The 20,498-nt window shown below is 44.5% G+C and overlaps 1 protein-coding gene across 2 annotated transcripts in view; it reads left to right on the top strand.

The window, feature by feature from the left end:
• Positions 1-19,722, top strand: part of gpr153 (G protein-coupled receptor 153) — a 74,404-nt gene extending 54,682 nt beyond the window's left edge. For both annotated transcript variants that reach the window (XM_085967288.1, XM_085967289.1), the window contains exons 5-7: positions 5,927-6,116; positions 6,913-7,097; positions 18,171-19,722. In XM_085967288.1, the coding sequence (XP_085823414.1) occupies positions 5,927-6,116; positions 6,913-7,097; positions 18,171-18,941 (1,146 nt within the window). In that variant the 3' untranslated portion in view covers positions 18,942-19,722. The remainder of the gene's footprint in view (positions 1-5,926; positions 6,117-6,912; positions 7,098-18,170) is intronic.
• Positions 19,723-20,498: the final 776 nt, after the last annotated feature.

Genomic DNA, 20,498 nt, shown 5'->3' with positions numbered 1-20,498 from the left:
CGACCTGTTTGCTAGATCTGTCCTTCATTTCCTCTCTGTTTCAGTCTGAGTCCCTGTCTCGCTTGTTATCTTTGGCCTCCTCTCATTCTTTTCACTCTTTTGGCGAATTTTGTGCTTACGAAGGAATTCTGGCACTGGGAAATGGAACACTTTCCATTTTGGGCAAGCACTCACAGCATCAGACCAACATAGCATGGTGGGATGCAAAGTTAAGCTTCCTGTACACTGCCCAAACATTGTCCCTGATTTCTGACCTTGAAACAGAATCCCTACTGCAACAGTATGGCTTTCTTTCTCGTTCCCACACCGGCCGCTCTGTGGCCTTTCTGAGTGAGATTGCCACCTTAGTACCAACCGGGGACCATTTTGTGCTTTGGGCCCATGTCCACTCAGAACTGAGTTGCGACTGCCCCAAACACATGTCTCGTTAGACCTTTACAGCTCAGAGGAGACTTTTGTTCACCCCGTGTAGAAACCGCCCGCATTGGATTTCCTTGATTTCAATCGGAATAAAAATTGGTTAGTTTCTATAACCATCGCTGACCTGCAACACCAACTTTACACCTGGGGAGCAAGTTGAAAATAGACTCTTGCGAAACTCTTGGAAACCCAGTTCTCAGAGGTGAAAGTCCAGCAGTCAACACCCAGTATCCCTTTATTATCAGCAGCCCTTCTAGGTTTGAACACGTTTTAATAGATCTATAATGCCAGCAAGTCCATTTTGGGAATCTGACATTTTTGATTGATCAGTATTCAGCCAATGAAATCCTTCTAAAAATTGTTCCAAAATGGGCACACAGAGCAAGGAAACAGGAGAATGGAAGTTTTTAAACTTAAAAAAAAAGTAAATAAAATTATAGAATAGAGTCTACTTGTTAGTAAAAGAATAATGTTAAAATAAAGGAGAGAAAATAGGAGGAATAAAAAGAGATGACAGGTTAAGCACAAGTTAAGTGTTTGGGCCTTTTTATTTTAATAGAAAGTTGAGTTTTAGGTGCTTAATTTAGTAGTTTGAAGTTCATATTGTGGTAATAAGTCAAAGTGAGCACACAGCATCTACCTACTTGCACACATTGGCTGCTACTCTGCCTCCCTGTCGACCATCTCCCTGGTCCTGCACTGTTCTCAAAACGAACCTTTTTGACTGTGCATTGAGTCACTTCCCTTAAGTTTCTCCCTTACTTTCTGCTGGTGTCCCCCCTGTAAAATGCCTCAGGATGTTTCCGAATGTGAAAGATGCTTTATAAATATAAGTTGTTGTCACTGTGCAAAATTCTGCAACGGTGGACAGGACTTTCCGTGCTGGTGCCCTGTACACTGAGTATTGGTCCTTTACTTTAATTCCCCAATTTACAAGGAAATGTTACTATTTCCTGTATCTGAGTCTCAGCTGTTGTGTATGTACCTTTAAGAGAAGAACTGATTCTATACTGCAGTACCGGCAGTGACCACCACTGTATATAAAGCCATAGCAGGCTTCTGTACTTCAGTCTTGAATTACTCTCTGTTCAGTAAATACCTGTTTTATTGTTCTCCTGCAGTCTGAGTATTATTGATCCTCGGACATTACATCAGCGGCATGATTGGTGATGCCGTCTAGATTCATGTTAAACATGTTAAAAATGTCAGCATTGGCTCAATGGTTGTCAGAAAGTCACGCCAGGGACGAGCAGATAATCTAGGCTGACACTCTAGTGCAGTACTGAGGGAGTGCTGCACTGTCAGGGGTGCCGTCTTTCGGATGAGACGAAAAACCGCCTGCCCTCTGAGGTGGACATAAAAGATCCCATGGCATTATGAGCATGGGATTTCTCTCCAGTGTCCTGCCAAAATTTATTCATGAACCAACATCTAAACCAGATTATCTGATCATATTATCTCATTGTTGTTTGTGGGATCTTGTTGTGCACAAATTAGCTGCTGCATTTCCTACATTGCAACATTAACTATATTTCAAAAGTACGTCAAAGCTGTAAAGCACGTCGGGATGTCCTGAGGTTGAGAAAGGCGCTATATAAATGCAAATAATTTATTCCTCTCACAATAGCTTGGTCTGTTTTCTAAAATATTATTGCATTTAATGTAGAATGGAGAAAGACCAACAAAAAAAACAAATAGGAAACATTGAATAGTGTGCTTTCACTGAGGTCAATGGCAAAGCTCTCCACTGGCTGGAGTGAGATCTGACACATAGGAAGAATGCTCATGGTTGTCAGAGGCGAAACATCGCATCCCAGCACATTGCTGCTGGAGTTCCTCAAGGCAGCGTTCTTGGCCCAATTATTTTCATTTCCTGACCCCTCAACGCCTGTCCACCATCTACAGGGCCGAAGTCAGGAGTGTGATCAAATACTCATCATTTGCCTAGACGGGTGCAGCTGCAACAAAAAGCTTGACACCATCCAGGACAAAGCAGTTTGCCTGATCAACACCCCACCCACTGAACTCCAATATCCACCCCCTCCACCACCGGCACGCTGTGGCTGCACTGTGTTCCAGCTAAAGGATGCTTTGCAGCAACTTACAAAACTTAGAACCAAGAAAAACAAGAGCAGTAAGATCTTGGGAACACCATCACCTCCAAGTCACAACCATGGTGACATGGACGTATAGCACTGTTCCTTCATTGTCGCTGGATCAAAATCCTGGGATTCCCTATCTTACACCAACCTCGCGCACCATCATCACACGGACTGCAGCGGCTCAAGAAGAAGGTCACCCACCATCTTCTCAGGGCAACTAGGATGGGCAATAAATGCGCCCTTGCCAGCGACACCCACATCCTGAGAACCAATAAAAAAAACTTCAGCGGCTTTCAATGGAAACCACAGTATATCAGTATATGATACTACCTTCCGCTCGCAGTGCAAATCAGGACCATCATATGCCCCGTCCACATCCCCACCCCCACATCGTTCAACGCCATGTGCCAAGCTGCGGTCATGGCATTTGCCTCTGGGCGAGACTGTCTCATGTCTTCACTCGAGGCTGGATCATCCTGCTATCTAGCTGCAGCATGAGATAGGCCTCGGCCCTGGACAGGCTGGGATAGCTCCATTTAGTAAGCACGCCATCGAAGGTGAAAACAGCATCAGAGAGGACCAGATAACGTGATTAAGCTCATTTACCTTGTGTTTAGTGTATGCATCAGAGAGGGCAGGCCCTGAACTAAATATGATGGTCACCGAAACGAGTTGGGGTCATTGACTACACGAATGTCTTCTTGTATTTTGGTAACAGTGCTTTGTTGTTCTGTGACTCACTGACGTGCCTTTGATATTTATTTCTTAATCCAATATTATCCTCATTGGTTTCACTGCACCCACCAGCAAGACCCCAGATCATGAAGGAATGAGTCACTTGTTGCTATGAAGGGCCTGGCACTGTGAGCTGTGATCTCTGCATGGCTTTTATTATTGGATTGAACTTAAAATCCATCAGTCTTGCAAGTAATAATTTTAAGCAACTCTTCCTTAATAACAACTATTTTCTTTGATTTATGATTTTGTTTATCAACAGTTCTGATAAGGGTTTTGTGAATTAAATATGAAAGCTTTTGTGAATAAATAGGATCCATTAGTGTAATAGGAATCGCTATCTTGTTCAGACCAATGAAACTGTGCTGACAGTTCCCTTAATTAAATCCTTCCTTACAAAATAGGAGTGACCTGAATAGGTGCTATCGTTGACTTCTAGTTGACAAGGATTGAACTTGGTTGTGCTGCTCCCCCGCATAAACGAAGAATGGTCACTCGGCCAATGTACTCGATGGGCATCCAGCATCTGTGGAATTGTATCCCCGTGAGGAGTTACAGGAAACTCTCTTAACCGGCACCTAAATATCTGGATATCTCTCTTAACTGGCAAAATTCAGGAGTAGGTTCAGGTAAGTTTTACTATATATTAGTGGCCGTGTAACCGGGGTTCCTGGATCTGTGGCCGTGTAACCGGGACTCCTGCACAAGAGCCGTGTAACCGGGACTCCTGGATCTGTGGCTGTGTAACCGGGACTCCTGGATCTGTGGCCGTGTAACCGGGACTCCTGGATCTGTGGCCGTGTAACCGGGACTCCTGGATCTGTGGCCGTGTAACCGGGACTCCTGGATCTGTGGCTGTGTAACCGGGACTCCTGCACAAGAGCCGTGTAACCGGGACTCCTGGATCTGTGGCCGTGTAACCGGGACTCCTGGATCTGTGGCCGTGTAACCGGGACTCCTGGATCTGTGGCTGTGTAACCGGGACTCCTGCACAAGTGCCGTGTAACCGGGACTCCTGCACCTGTGGCCGTGTACGGGGCTCTTGTACCTTGGTAAGTATACCTCTCTGTAATCCGGACTTTTTGATCAACTGGCACCACGCCGGTCCCGTCGGTGCCGGATAAAAAAGAGTTTCCTGTACTATGCTTATAAGGAGAGGGGAGAAAAGTGGTAGTGTGAGGGTACAATGCGCATGGCTGCAAATACTGTGTCCTGGATTGGGTTCATGCTCATGATTCGCTAGTTTGATGAGTTGCCAACATCAACCGTTCTGGGCATAGGGAGGAGCAGAGTGGAGTTGGAATGCAATCCCCAAGGGAGGGAAAGAAATTCAGAGAGCCATCCAAGGCTTGTGTAATGGGTCTGCTATTGGCCATTTACAAAACAGCATTGGTAGAGGCTAAAAATGGCAAGATCCTGGGATAAATACAGACAAGAAGGGTCAGTCACCCCATCTTCACAAGTCAGTCCAAAAAGAAATAATCTACTGTTTCCCCCATCAGTGTCCAACTAAGGGCTAGATTTTCGTGGAGCCGTCAGGCAGGGTTTCAGGCATGTGGGGGGGGGAAATTCCGAATTTGGGGGTCCCGACACCATCCCGCCCAAAACCCTGCCGCACGTAAGTTTCAGGGGCGGCGGGTACCCGCCCCGCACTGGGACCCGCTGAAACCAGGCGGGAAGGGATTAGTGCCAATTAACTGCCTGTTAACAGGTAGTTAACAGGCAGTTTTTAGCCTAATCCCTATTTTGAGGGGTTTCGTGTGGGTTTCCCGAAGGCTCCAAACCACGCCAGGTTAGAGCAGGTGGGCCGCCGGGTTGAAGGAGTTGGAGGGGTTGCGATGTCGGTGCTCAGGTGAGTGATTGGTGCATGAGTGTAAAGGTAAGTGTGTTTGGTGTGTCTAAAGTGTGTAAAGAACTTTTACTTACCTGTACTTACCTTAACAGCCTTTCTTCCTGTAGCCATCGGGAGCGCATCACTCAGCCAGAACTGAAAGCTGAATGGCTGCGATCTGTCAAAAGTGACAGCCTTCAGCTTTGAGTGCCGGTAGGAGTTCTAACTGAGTCTGTGCAGAAGGACTCATGTTAGAACTCAGACTGTCAGTGTTTCACAGCTTCAAACAGCTGTGAAACACTGATATTTCATCTGTCAAGAACTCTTGACAGATGAAATTGCAGTCTGTGACATCACCTGTTGCCGGGTGGCCCTTAATTGGCCTGCTAAGCCCGCTGGGCGGGCTCAACAAGGTCAATCAAGGGAAAATCGCGCGGATTGGCCGGACGTCGAAGTAGGCGGGTCAATAACCTGAAAGGGGAAGTCCCGCCTTCTTCCCGACAGGTTCGGGAAAATCTACCCCTAAGTCTTGAATGACTCCAAGGTTTTTGCCTCCATTACCAGGACCAGGCTCACCTGTGATGCCTGTTGATACTCACAGCCTCGACTTGCACATGAAGAATGACCACTTGGGTGATGTACCAGAGGGTGGCCAGCGTCTGTGGACCTGTAACCCAACAGTGCCTTCAGTAAAGGAGGGGGAGGGAAAATTAAAGGGGAGAATAAACAAGCATTGTGTGGCTGTAGATATAACGTCAGTGTTTGAAAAGTAACTCCTGTTTGAGACTGTTCCTGAGCTCTTCTGATTTCAAGTAACCTTTTCTTTTCTCTCTTGCAGGTGTTGAGCTTTGCAAGCCTCAAGTATGACACCTCTTACACTTGGATGGTTCTGTGTTTCCTGTGGTGCTCCATAGTGCAGTCTATTCTCCTGCCGTTGTTCCTTTGGGCTTGTGACCGCTACAGGGCTGATGTGAAAAGTGTCTGGGAAAAATGTGTAGCTATTATGTCCAATGATGACATAGATGAAGGTAATCTTCCTTCTTTATTGAACTTTATCATATGGTTCACATCGAGTGGTATCTTGGGTTTATCTTCTTGTTGCGTTCTAATGCTATACCATACGTAACATCATGTTCTGCCTAGCTTCCACCCGTGTAATGTAGATTTTGTCTATCTAAAGTCTTTGTCCCAGTTTATGTGAGAACCTTGTGTGTCAACCAGTGCAGTGTCATTGTGTACACCCAACCCGTGCAGTGCCATTGTTTAGTACATGGCCCAGTCTGTGCAGCTTCTCTGTGTAGTTCACAATCCAGTATGTGCAGTGCCTCTGGCCCTATCTGTGATGCTTCCCAACAAAGGACAGGGTCCAGCCCCCTACAAGGCTGCAGTTGATGATCCAGTCTGGGCAGTGCTCCTGCGTGAATCCACCTGCACAGCTCCGTGGAATATTCTGCAGCACATGGCCTGATCCATGGAATGTCCCTGTGCTGTGTATAGTTCAATGCATGCAAAGTCCCTGAGTTGTGCAAAACCTCCGTACTGAACATGACCCCATTCATGCAGCATTTCTATGTACTGCACAGTCTAGTCCATCAGTGCGTTAAGATCTTGTAAACTTAATTGCTCAGTCAGCCGATTCCTTCCCATGTGTGGTGCACTGTTACGCTCCCTTGTAGTGTAAAACACAACGTTTATTTTGCAATTACTTTTTCATTTAATTTCAAGCTTCATTAAGGTTGCCTTCTAAGAGGAGACATGTTGTAGATGGAGCTTTGCACAATTTTGAATCAGAAGTAACTCATAAAATGAATTTCTTTGTTGCAGAAAACAGTCAAGATGGAGCAATTCACCCTGAATCTTTCTATGAAAGGCCCTATGATTATAACTGCACCACTGAAATTCTGACAGTGGATCGCATTGCCAAATATGACTTTTCAGCTCTGGAAAGGGGAGTTCCACAGGTGTACCCAATGAGAGAGATGCAAGAGGATAAGATGCAGTATTTACAGGTACCTGTCTAAACGTGGGCTCCAGACACTAAAGTCACTGTTTGTGTTATTCAGGGTTACACCCTCACTCTACGCTGTTGAATCAAAATAAACCATTTGCCTTTAGTTCTCCGCATTCTGCTCGCTGGCTATGGTCATCCACCTCTCGACGATCTGTCGAGATTAGTTTCTTGATCCCTGATCTCCTGTAGTTCCTTCTATTACTCCACCACCCCAAGGTTTTCCCTCTCCTTTCCTGGAGATGCTGACACATGCTGGGATGCAGTTCAATGGGCAACAGCTGCTCTTCATGTGTGAGCTTAGACAGAGGGTCTCGGCAGGTTCATTGGCTGTGACACTGGGAGAGGATGGAAGTTATGTCCAAGGCTGACCCTGTCCACCCACATGCACTCTCCAGCACTGGATGGTGACCTGGAGCAGGAACCTTGGTTGATTTTTCTCTCCTCCTAAACCAATTAGCACTCTCAATACCATCCTAGTTGGGATTGGCTCGCTTAGCACAGATCAGGGAGTGAACCTGTGATGTTACTGGTCCGTATAGGCCCCTGCCACAGTATTAATTGACCAATCAGGGGATCATGCTCCATTGCTCCTTTAAGGTCTTTGAACTTGTCTGTGACTCACTGAAATGTAATCTAACAACAGTTAACTCAAAAAACATCACATTGAAAACTAATTATATGTTAGCCAAAGATTGCTTTCATTCTTCAGGAGTATGTTTTTTTCAAATTAGTTTTTTCTCCAAATTTATATTTTTCCTTCCAAAGTTTTAGTGTGACAATTCCCTTTTAAACCCTTCTAATTGTTGGCAATCAACTTTAACAAGCTCTTCTCATCCCTCCTGACTCCATGGATGACTGCCCCATGTGGTGTCTTTGTCAGCTGCACAAACCAAGGGTGGGGTGCGGGTTACACAGACAAACATAAAACCAGTAAATACAGTTCTTTAATCAGTTTTGCTAAGGCACAATGGGTAAGGCAAGATATGTAGCTGGGAAAATTGCCTGACCCTCTAAGATTTTGCAGAGAGGAGCCATTGGGCCATCCCAGAGGAATGGGGGAACATCTGAGATGATACTCAATCAACATCCTTATTTAATGGCCTGAATGCCAGTATGGCCTTTACACTCAAGATCACACACCAAAACTCTCCCTTCCAAAAAAAGCTTGTGAAGATTATTGGTCCGTTCTTTTATGAGGGGAAAGCCTCTCAATATCATAGAATCATAGAATTTTACGGCACAGAAGGAGGCCATTCGGCCCATCTTGTCTGTGCCGACCGACAAAGAGCTGTCCACCCTAATCCCACTTCCCAGCTCTTGGTCCATAGTCTTGCAGGTTACAGCACTTCAAGTGCATATCCAAGTACTTTTTAAATGTGATGCGGGTTTCTGCCTCTACCACCTTTTCAGGCAGTGAGTTCCAGACCCCCCACCACCCTCTGGGTGAAAACATTTCTCCTCAAATCCCCTCTAAACCTCCTACCAATTACTTTAAACCTATGCCCCCTGGTTATCGACCCCTCTGCTAAGGGAAATAGGTCCTTCCTATCCACTTTATCACGTCCCTCATAATTTTATACACCTCAATTAGGTCTCCCCCCAGCCTCCTCTGTTCCAGAGAAAACAACCCCAGCCTATCCAATCTTTCCTCATAGCTAAAATTCTCCAGCCCAGGCAACATCCTCGTAAATCTCCTCTGTACCCTCTCTAGTGCAATCACATCCTTCCTGTAATGTGGTGACCAGAACTGCACGCAATATTCTAGCTGCAGCCTAACGAGTGTTTTATGCAGTTCAAGCATAACCTCCCTGCTCTTATATTCTATGCCTCGGCTAATAAAGGCAAGTATCCCGTATGCCTTCTTAACCACCTTATCTACCTGTCCTGCTACCTTCAGGGATCTGTGGACATGCACTCCAAGGTCCCTCTGATCCTATGCACTTCTCATTTATTGTGTATTCCCTTGCCTTGTTAGCCCTCCTCAAATGCATTACCTCGCACTTCTCCGGATTGAATTCCATTTGCCAATGTTCTGCCCACCAGACCAGTCCATTGATATCTTCCTGCAGTCTACAGCTTTCTTCTTCATTATCAACCACACCCCTGTGCCCCATGGCTTCATACCAGGTTCAATCATAGAAAGTAAAGGTTGCCCTGCATCTGGTAACAAGGAGGTACCAGAGCTAGATGTACAGGATGGGGGAAGTCTACATTCAGCCAATGATAATGTAAGTTATGGAGCCAAGACTTTAGATATCCTAAGCAGTTGGTTAACTGAATTTAGCTTTTGCTGTTAACCCTTAAATAAGGACATCCTGATAGCCATTACCTGTGGCCCAGCTGCCCTTCATCTGTGGTTGTATGTGTTCCTGGGCTCCTATTCAGAGCTGTGGGATATTAGCAGATCTGAGATTCAGTGCTGTTTGTGCTCCTTCTCTTGCTGTCCAATGAAACAAAAAAATGAAACTGTTTCCACCAGCAAGAGGGTCAGTAACCAGATGACACAGATTTAAGATAATTGGCACAAAAAAAGCCAGAGGGGAGATGAGGAGAATTCTTTTTACTCAGAATGTTGTTATGATCTGGAATGCACTGCCTAAAAGAGTGGAGTCAATAGCAACTTTCAAAAGGGAATCGGATATATACTTAAAAAGGAAAAATTTGGAGGGTTACAGGGCAAGAGCAGGGGAGTGGGACTAATTGGATAGCTCAATCAAAGAGCTGGCACAGGCACGATGGGCTGAATGGCCTCCTTCTATGCTGTATCATTCTATAAAAGCAGGGCAAGTGAAAACGTTATGATAACTTACGGGTCTTTAGTTTTAATGGAACGACCGGTCCTGTAGTTTTCTTTTCCTTCCTGGGGAAGTGCATAGCCTCCAATGGGCAACTTCCCAGCGTGGCATATTGGAAATCAGAAGCTTACCAGGTGGGGAACAGCAGATGCTGACCCAAGACCCATCACTCCATGGTACAGCAGGCTGCAGAGTGACCCTTGAGCAAAACACTGTTTGAGATTGTGATCCTTTATAATAAAAAAAACTTCCCTAGACCAAGTTTAGACAAGTAGCCCTCCAGTACACCTGCAGACGATTGGAGTTAGCCAACACATGTTGGCTTGATCCAACTGCACAGAAAGGCCCGCATTTGGTTAGAGTGATTCAGATTCTAGGCAGATGGGTCCAGTCCTTCTGCACGAGGCATTATTTGTGGAGAAGTGCACACAGTCCACTTAATGACGGAAGAGAGGTGGATGACTCGGTTCTAGGTGCAGAAGTCATTCTTCTTCTTGGGAAGGTTGGACTCCACAAACGGTCAATCTCGCTCTGCTCGCTAGTCTACGGGGTTATTCCTCAGATGCTATGTTTACAGGTTTATGTGTGTATTTGTACCCCTTAATTTTAGACTCAAAAGAGGGTAACAAATGTAAGATGAGTACTTTTTGCTCAGAGGACTCCCTCCTTTCACAGATGAAAATTATGCTCTTACCAGATATACCTTCATTTTTTTTTTAAGTGACAATTTTTGATGCTAACTTGGAGAACCCTCAGGAGGGTCTCCCTCTCTAAGAGGCCATCCCGTTGACCTCATTACAGGGAGCCACGCCAAACAAACTGCTGCAGACAGTAATGCGTGTGATTTGCAGTCCCAGCATGTGGTGTCATTTTCTGGGACAGGACTCCCTGGTGTTTGCAGTGGAACAGTTCGCAAACAATTCCTATAATCAAAATCAATGGTGCGGCCTAATGGGGCGGGAGAGCGGGCTCCCAGGCTTGGCACTAAAGTTGACATTTGCGGGGTGGCGAGGGGGGGAATTAAGCATTTTCCTTTTTAAGTATGCAGTTATGTAGAAAGCTCTTGTAAATAAGTTCGAATTGTGATTTTAAAGTTTTTTTTTACTATTTTACAGTGATATAATTATGTTTATATATAAAATCCTGGTGAAAATATGATCAAATTATTTAAGTAGGAATATTTTCGCAGCCCTACAATTGGGAAATCTAAGGCATGAGGGAGTAGGATATATTGATTTTTTCACAGATTTTTGGGCAAAGATACCTGAACTGATTGGGATTCAGCAAAGGGGACAGTCGTACAGAAGCATTAAAGGAAGACTCGAGGGTTCCTGCCTCAGACAGTGTTAAAGGGATAGGCATTGATTTTTCCCACTTGCACCTCTTCCCTGTAGTTTTGAAGTTTAACCTTTATTTGAAGAACAATGACTATCGCTGTTAGAGGTGAGTAATCCATCTTTTAGTAATTCCTTTAAGTGTTGGGAATCGACTGTTTGCAGTCTGAGCAAGAGTTCATTTCTGTGACTTGGATTCCAATCTGGACCAGAGGGAGGGGATGGTGGTCTCCGCTCTCTGGTGATGTTGAGGTAATGCGGTTTGCTAGAAGCGGGATTTGAACATTGAAATGTATAAGCAAATGTCAATTTTAGTAATCATTGATATTCACAGTGAGAATTCAAATGAAAATCATTGCTGTTATTCAGAGCTTCCATTTTCAAAGGCCTATCATACCAAGTTAGTTAAAATCCACAGGTCTTATTCACATCCACCATTTTGAAAACTAGAAGTTTTCAAAATGGTGGCCATAAATTCAGTCTCCTGGGATAAGTTTACCAATACTTTCTCATTCAAATTTGCATGAACAACGTCACTGTAGGCTAAGTATTTAAGTTCTTCCATAAAAACTAACAAGTTTCATCTCTTGAATCTGTAATCAAATACAAACCAAACTGAAGATGCAAGCTTCCTCTCTGATGGCTAGAAAGTTAACTCAATCTGGGACTCCTACCCCAGCTTCACTATACAGAACTGCCTTCATATTCATCCTGAGCTGGCTTTTATGTTGCTGATTTACTCACTGACTCCCTTAATCATAATCTATTAACATTCATGGCCTCACCATCTCCTCTGATGTCAAATGGAACTCCCACATCTCCTCCAATGCTTTCCTCCTTCATGCCAAGCACTTCTTTTCCCCTCAACAATCCTTTCTTCTCTATTAACACATTTCTCGCAAAGATCTGAATACTGCTCTCTAGCTTTCTCCATCATAACCTTCCTCCCCATAGTAATTGCTCCTCTGACCCTCCTAAGCTCCAAATACACCATCATACATGTTCTTCCTCATGCCTACATCTTCATTCTGTTGAAATCAAAGGCTCATTGTACAGTCTCCTATTCTAACTAATTTTTCCTCAGAATCTCAAAACTGGAACATTTTACTTCCCTTCCTCCCATAATCTACGGATTTTTAAGATCCAATTTTAATGATAATTCACCACTTCTTGATTTAACCTTGCCTTGCCTTCTACTCTTTACAGCCTTTTTGTGATGACCTGTAATTGGCCAATCACCTGGGCTTCTCAATTTAAAAATAGTTTCAATCATAAATATCATCAAAATAAACAGTGCAGAAATAAAACAATTGCATTCATTAAGGTATGATCTTCTGAGATTTAATCCATGACCCATCAGACCTAACAGGCCTCACTCCTACTACTTCAGTGATCCAAGAACAGCGATTATTTCATGCGATGCTTCACTATCCACTCACCATTTTTTCTTTGCCCTCAGCACAGACCAGAGATTAAATCTGGAACCTTCCAGGTCTGCAAGGGTCAACGTCACACTGGGCTCGAGCACACACATAATCAATGATCAATCAGTAAACAAATGGGGGTATTGACTATAATATATTGGAATCATTTTCTGGTTGAGCTGGCTTCTCCAATTGTATTTAGATGCAGCAAAGATTAAAAATATGCTTTTATGCTGTTTTTACAGATGTTAAGACAAACACGAATTTCAAAACTGCCAGCAAAATGAATTACCAATGGGCCACTAAGATATCCCCACTGTACCTGGGCTTGTTGTTTGGCCCAGTTTCACACAGCTATGCTAAGTCCGCTAGGTGCTCCTTGACTGAGTTCCCACCTAGGATTATCTGTTTTTATGGAAAATTGGAATTGCAGCAAAAGATTTGGACAAGAATGACCTAATTTTCCTCCTTAGCTGCTTTATGTCATTAATGGATTGCCACATGATGAGAAGCAGGCCAGTGCCATGTAATGCACTGTCGAATGGCCAGGAGTGCTGCTTTGGTACATATCCAGGAGGCTGACTTTGTTATGGGTTCTTTCAAACCCAGGAGTGCTGCTATAAATGTCTTTTCTTTCCCCCTTACTATTGAGAAACTGAGTATAAAGTCCAAGACCCTTAGTCTAGGATACCATCAAGATTGAAAAGGAGAGGAAAGAAATCAAGATAAATTAGGAAGTAGTGACTAGGTGATGCTAAGGTTGTGTTTTAAAGGCCTGAAGATTATGAGGAAGGGAAGACTTAAGCAGGTCAGGAGTTCCACAGCTTTAACCTGCTGACCACCCAACTTCCCATCCTGGCCCCCCATGTTAGTTGATGGTGTAAATTGTTCCCACTCCTCAGGTACTGTCCTCCTCTCCTTTCAAATCTGTCATCATCACCCCACTCTTCCAAAAAAAACATCCTTGTCCCCTCTGTCCCTGCAAACAACCGCTCCCGTCTCCAACCTGAACTAAAAACTCATCAAGACACAGAGGCTGACAAAAGGAAGACACAGCATATGTGAACATTAAGCAGTCAAAAAATAAGTCAAGAGCACTTGGTTGGGTGAGGAAGATCTGCAAAATCTCAGCAAATTTGGTAAACTGAGCCTCCTCCCCCACAATTTGTATGTTAGTGGAAAAAATGAAATATATTATTTCTTCTTGCTTTCCCTTGAGTGGTTTTGTTCGAATGATAATCTGTGCCTCAAAGTCTAGTATTCTATCACAATAGGCCAGCACACATACAAAGGTTATTTACAAATCACTAGTCTCAATATCATGTGATTTGTTAAAAACGGTTATTATATATCCTCTATGAAAATTAATATCTTTCAGCAGGGTGGAAGAAAGGTGGCTTTATTTGGTTCTGATAGCTGTCTCAGCTGGTTTGCTTCAACATCTCTCACGGCTATAGGATTATGCCCTGTGGTCCTGTGCAGCTGCAACATCTCTCACAGCTATAGGATTATGCCCTGTGGTCCTGTGCAGCTTCAACATCTCTCACGGCTATAGGATTATGCCCTGTGGTCCTGTGCAGCTTCAACATCTCTCACGGCTATAGGATTATGCCCTGTGGTCCTGTGCAGCTTCAACATCTCTCACGGCTATAGGATTATGCCCTGTGGTCCTGTGCAGCTGCAACATCTCTCACAGCTATAGGATTATGCCCTGTGGTCCTGTGCAGCTGCAACATCTCTCACAGCTATAGGATTATGCCCTGTGGTCCTGTGCAGCTGCAACATCTCTCACGGCTATAGGATTATGCCCTGTGGTCCTGTGCAGCTGCAACATCTCTCACGGCTATAGGATTATGCCCTGTGGTCCTGTGCAGCTGCATTATTTTGAGTAATGAATTGCAATGTTGTTGCAGACACTGCAACAAACAGGCATGTTTCACAGGGAAGGTGCTGGTGCGCCATTACACCATTACTTTCAACCTGAGCTGAGCTTCCGACCACACATTCTCTCCAGCACAAAGACCGCCTATTTCCACCTCTAACATCGCCCGTCTCCGCCCCTGCCTCAGCTCATCCACTGCTGAAACCCTCATCCATGCCTTTGTCACCTCTAGACTTGACTATTCAACGCTCTCCTGGCCGGCCTCCCATCTTCCACATTCCTTAAACCTTCACTCATCCAAAACTCTGCTGTCCGTATCCTAACCCGCACCAAGTCCCGTTCACTGATCACCCCTGTGCTCGCTGACCTACATTGGCTCCCGGTCCGGCAGCGTCTCGATCTAAAAATTCTCATCCTAGAATTCAAACCCCTTCATGGTCTCGCCCCTTCCTATTTCTGTCACCTTCTCCAGCTCTACAACCCTCTGAGAATTCTGTGTGTTCTTCCAAATCTGGCCTCTGGCCACTCCCTTGACTCACCATTGCTGGCTGTGCCTTCAGCCGTCTAGGTCCTAAGCTCTGGAATTCCTTCCCTAAAGCTTTCCACCTCCCTCTCCTCCTTAAAACCCACCCCTTTGACCGAGCTTTTTAGTCAACCCATACTAATATCTCTTTTGGCTCAGTGTCAATTTTTATCTGATGACATTTCTATAAAGTGCCTTGGCGTGTTTTTCTAGTGTTAAAGGTGTCATATAAATGCAAGTTGCTCTGGATGACACGAAAGAATTGTCTATGAATATCTCAAAGCACAGAATCCTTAGTTCTGTCAGTAATCAAATTATTTTCCAGTATGAAAAATTACTGCTGATAATATCCATTTGAGGAAAATCCAGTTTAAGCATTTTCCTCCCTCTGATTGATCAAAAATTGGAAAATCTAAAGTAAACAAAGTCAATCGCAGTTGAACTCAAATGTAACGAGAATGCTGTAAGCAGCAACCCAAAAGCTATTCCTGAATTGGTAGAAAAACACACCCCCCTGTGAATATTTTGCTTGATATCATCCAGATACCAGAAAACTATTTAGCCTGTAACCCCTGGAACTCATTTGCTTTTGTTTTGCAGTCAGAGATTCTGATTTCTAAAACTATTTTAAAATGTAACTTTCTTGTGGGAAAAGCAGAGGAATTTATTTCTGGTTAATTTCCTCCCCTCTTCTCCTGAAGGTGTTGCCTCCTTGTGGGGCAACAATTCCACAGGCACTCTGGTACCTTACCTGCATGACCATTATTCACATTTTAGCCTTGACGGTAAGTATCGGCGGGCTATTTGGCCAAGAAGTGGGCATCACCTCAAGCCCAATATTGTGGGGTCTTGACACAGACACACTTCAAATAGAGGTGACTGGATGTGACCAGGAGTAAGACTCCTGACCAATTTTCTCTTCCCTGGGGCTGCTTTGGCCAGTAGTTGCAGAGCAGGGTTCAAACCTGGGATCGTTCTGGTCTGTTTAGCTTCAGTGGATTTCCTGCAAGCTTATCATCTCAACAACAACAACAACTTGCATTTATATAGCCCCTTTAACATAGTCAAACATCACAAGGCGCTTCACAGGAACATTATCAATCAAAATTTGACATCAAGCCACATAAGGAGATATTAGGACAAGCTTGGTCAAAGAGGGAGGTTTTAAGGAGTGTCCTAAAAGAGGAAAGAGAGGTAGAGCTGCTGAGAGGTTTAGGGAGGGAATTCCAGAGCTTAGGGCCTCGGCAGCTGAAGGCATGGTCACCAAAGGTGGAGCAATGAAAATCGGGGAGGCCAGAATTGGAGGAACGCAGAGATCTGGGAAAGTTGCAGGGCTGGATGAGATTACAGAGATAGGGAGGGGCGAGGCCATGGAGGGATTTGAAAACAAGGATGAGAATTTTTAAATCGAGGCGTTGCTTAACCAGGAGCCAATGTAGGTCAGCGCACGCAGGGGTGATGGATGAACGGGACTTGGTGCGAGTTAAGATATGGGCAGCAGACTCCCCTGTCTCAACCCTGTTTTGTGTCAGCAGTGGCTCAGTTGGTAGCGCTCTTGCCTCTGAGTCAGAAGGTTGTGGGTTCAAGTTCCACTCCAGGGATATGAGCACAAAATCCAGATTCACACTTCAGTGCAGTACTGAGGGAGTGCTGCACTGTCAGAGGTGCCGCCTTTCGGATGAGATGTTAAACGGAGGTCCCGTCTGCTCTCTCAGGTGGATGTAATAGATCCTAATACACTATTTTGAAGAAGAGCAGGGGAGTTCTAGTATTTATACCTCAACCAAAATCACTAAAACATATCATCTAGTCATTATCATATTGTTGCTTGTGGGACCTTGCAAATTGGCTGTCGCGTTTCCAACGTTACAGCAGTGGCTGCACTTCACAAGTACCTCATTGGCTCTAAAGTGCTTTGGGGCGTCCTGAGGTTGTGAAACGTGCTGTATAAATGCAAGCCCACCCCTCGGATTTTTGGGCCCAACCCTTTTAAGAAACACCTACTTGTTTAAGAAAGAACTCGCACTTATATAGCAGCTTATCACATCCTAAGAATGCCCCAAAGCAGTTTACAACCAGTTATTTCCTTTTGAAATGCAGTCATTGTTGTTGTGTAGGTTCTGCGTCCCTCCAACTCTGGCCTCTTAGACATCAACCACTTCCTTACCGCCCAAGCATTGGCGGTCGTGCCTTTAGCCGCCTAAGCCTTAAGCTCTGGAATTCCCTCCCTAAACCTCTCCAACTGTCCCTCTTCCTTAAAACCTACCTCTTTGACCAAGCCATCAGTCACCCTTTCTCATATCTCCTTCTTTGGCTCGGTATCAAATTTGTCTGCGTACACTTCTGTGAAGCATTCTATTTTCTGTCTCTGGTAAGTTGATTTCTGTTCATTTTCTTCTCATTATGTGTTGTAATACAATACACTGACAGCTACAAGGAGCATATTGTGTGTACAGGCTGATAAGATCTAAGTATTGAAAAATACAAAAGGCATCCAGGAGAAAGAGCATTATCTCATCGTAGTTGATATTCATAGTAGTGCCTTCTGGTAATCAGCGTGATGCCTACTTTCTAAGGGACCTTCTCAGATGCATTGCGTGTAGAGAAAGAGACAATGGGATGACAATGACCATAGTTGGAGGTTAGGGAGGAGCAGTCAAACTCTGTTATTTCACTGTTGGTATTTCTGTCACTTGGCATCCTGTGCTACATTGATCCAGCTTAATGCTGCATTTATATTACAAGGCGGACGCCAGAGGCAGCCCTGGCTCTTGATGGCACAGCTGCAATATAAATGTGACAGTCCCCTTACCTCCAGTGCCAACTCAAGATACCCATCTGCAAATGGGCAGGGTGAAGATTACAGGGTTAGCTTGCCCTCTCTTATGGCTGTCCTCGAATTTATGGGAGAGGGTGGCAGGTCTAGCTTAGCCTATCTGACGGATCTCTGCAAATTGGGTGGGGGAGGGTAGCAGAGTTGGGGCTGGTTTTATGCTGACTGTCTGTAAATCGGATGGGAGCAGGTGGTAGGGTTAGCCAAGCCAGTCAATTAAATGGGAGAGGACAATAAAATTCCTTCAGATTGGTACATTCTTTTTCTTTATGTCTCTTAGGTTCCTCCAACCAGACGCTACTCCCATGATGAGACAGATATGTGGGCAACAAACCAGATACCTTCATACCTTCACAGATGGGGGTCTTCAGAGGACATCACAGGAGTACTGCACTACAGCTCCCCCAGGCACGAGAGGAGGAGAAGCAGTCTGATCTCCCAGCACGATGAATGTGCTTCTTTCCATAAAAGAAGAAAATCGGTGGATAGTGTCATATCTCTAAAGCAGCTGTCCAGGGAGGAATATTTTGTCGATGACTTAAAATGTTTCAGCCGAGATGAAATAATAAATTACATCGATGAAACTCCGCTCCCTAGTCCAATGAAGACCCCGCTAAGATCATCTTCCATCTCCCTTATCCCAGATAAATATGAACAGTATTCAGTCGCGTTTTCCCATTTTCCGCTGACCAATTTTGAGAGGGAGCCTCACGTTCTCCGCCGGTTGTCAGAGGGCAAGGAATGCATCTTCACAGGGGTCACCAGGCCCAAGGACTACTTGGCGAATACTTTTCCCAATGACCCTACTGCGGCTCGAAAGATCGCAGGGACCCACCTTCAGGCTCATGAGGACCTGGGCACTGTTGCCATCCCCAGAATTAAGGAGGAAGCCTCCAGGAACTGTCGGACAGATCTGTGCGTCTCTTGGGACAATCAGGAAAAACTCACCAAAGTGGAAAGCAAAGGGAGCACAAACAGTTTTTTAAGCTCACCTTCCGCTTCTTCAGGCTATGTGACTTTTCATTCCGATTCCATTGGATCTACATCCTAGGAGTGAGTGTGGACCCTCCCCAAAAACAACAACAAAAAAATGGTGTTTCTACGTTTGTTTTGTACCACGGCAATTTTATAATTCGCCCACGAAGAAATGAGACAAGCACCAAAGAATTGGACAAATATTTCCATGTCCCTTGACAGTAGAAAACGAATCTCCTTTTAAAGAATTGAGAAGGAACTGTCTGGAAAAATCTGACATTCAATCATGTCTGAATGTCATCAGTACTACTGACCATTGCTTTCTATTTTATTAATTTTTTAAAAAAAGAATAGTTTTTAAGAGGCAACGTTACTAACAGGCATTCCTGTAGGAGTGGGTGTGTTTGGTGCCGTTTAGGTGGGGATAGGGATGGGGGGAAAGGTGGTTCTAAGATTGATTATATTTTTTAACACATCCAAACTGTAAAATGATTTCTCCACCGGGGGGTCAATTCCAGGTCATGTTTGTCTATTTATGCACTTTGGGTATTCGGTGTGTTCTGTTGGTATTCTGTTAGACTGACGGTTTTCTTCACAAATACAATGACATTGTTTTTTGGGAGGGGAAGATCACTTCTACAATTGTTTTTTCCTGTGTATTTTGCGTTTGTAAAATTGGTGTCATATATTGGCGACATTTCTGTCGCCTTGCGAAAATGGACATTGGTTTCTCTTGGTCCCCGTAAAGTTGTCCTAAAATTTAATAGTAACACATGTTTTCTTAACAGTATTTGCAATGGCTGCTGTCCTTGAACAGAACCACGGCCTGTGTTGTTTATATTAAAAACCAACTTCAATACCTGGCCTCGCTCTGCAGTGATTGGAAAGGTGGCTTATCTCACTCATCACGATTCTCTATGGTAAACTTTGAGGCCTCATGGCCTCACTCCTTTCATGAATACACATAACAAATGGTTTTTAGCAACGCGGTGGACTGGGGCATCACGGTGTGTTGGAATGCTGCACTTTGTACATGAACCTGTGTCATTTTTCAACTCGCTCAGTCTCGCCATTTTCCTACAGTCTACAAGCTTGCAGTTGCCTACCCGCTACTTCCTCATGTAGCTCCTCTTCTCTCCTCTGTTCAACCTGGGTGGCGTCCTACACAATGAGCCTTCATCCTTTACCAAGATTTCTCGGTAAAATTAACATGCCCCAGTCAACCCCAAACATGAAAAGTCTCCCACCCCTCCCATGAAAGTTCAGGTAGATATAGAATATCCCCTTATCATTGATGAGGCGTTAAACCGAGGCCCCGTCTGCCCATTTTGAAGAAAAGCAGGGAAGTTCTCTCCTGTTCTGGCCAATATTTATCCTTCAACCAACATCACTAAAACAGATGATCTAGTCACCATCACATTGCTGTTTGTGGGATCTTGCTGTGTGCAAATTGGCTGTCGCGTTTCCTACACTTAGTTGGCTGTAAAGTGTTTTGGGACGTCCTGAGGTCATGAAAGGTGCGATATAAATACAAGTCTTTTTTTCTAGAGAGCACTCCACCACGTTCTCGCGCTACCTACAATGATCTGCAGATCTCCTTCTGTAAATCTTGGCTTCTGCCTTCTGTACTTTC

The sequence above is a fragment of the Somniosus microcephalus genome, chromosome 25 (genome assembly GCF_052327205.1).
Source record: "Somniosus microcephalus isolate GS21.2 chromosome 25, FLI_Smic_1.0, whole genome shotgun sequence".
Classification (NCBI taxonomy): domain Eukaryota; kingdom Metazoa; phylum Chordata; class Chondrichthyes; order Squaliformes; family Somniosidae; genus Somniosus; species Somniosus microcephalus.
The sequence above is the reverse complement of the archived record's forward strand: the minus strand, read 5'-3'. Positions and strand labels throughout refer to the sequence as shown.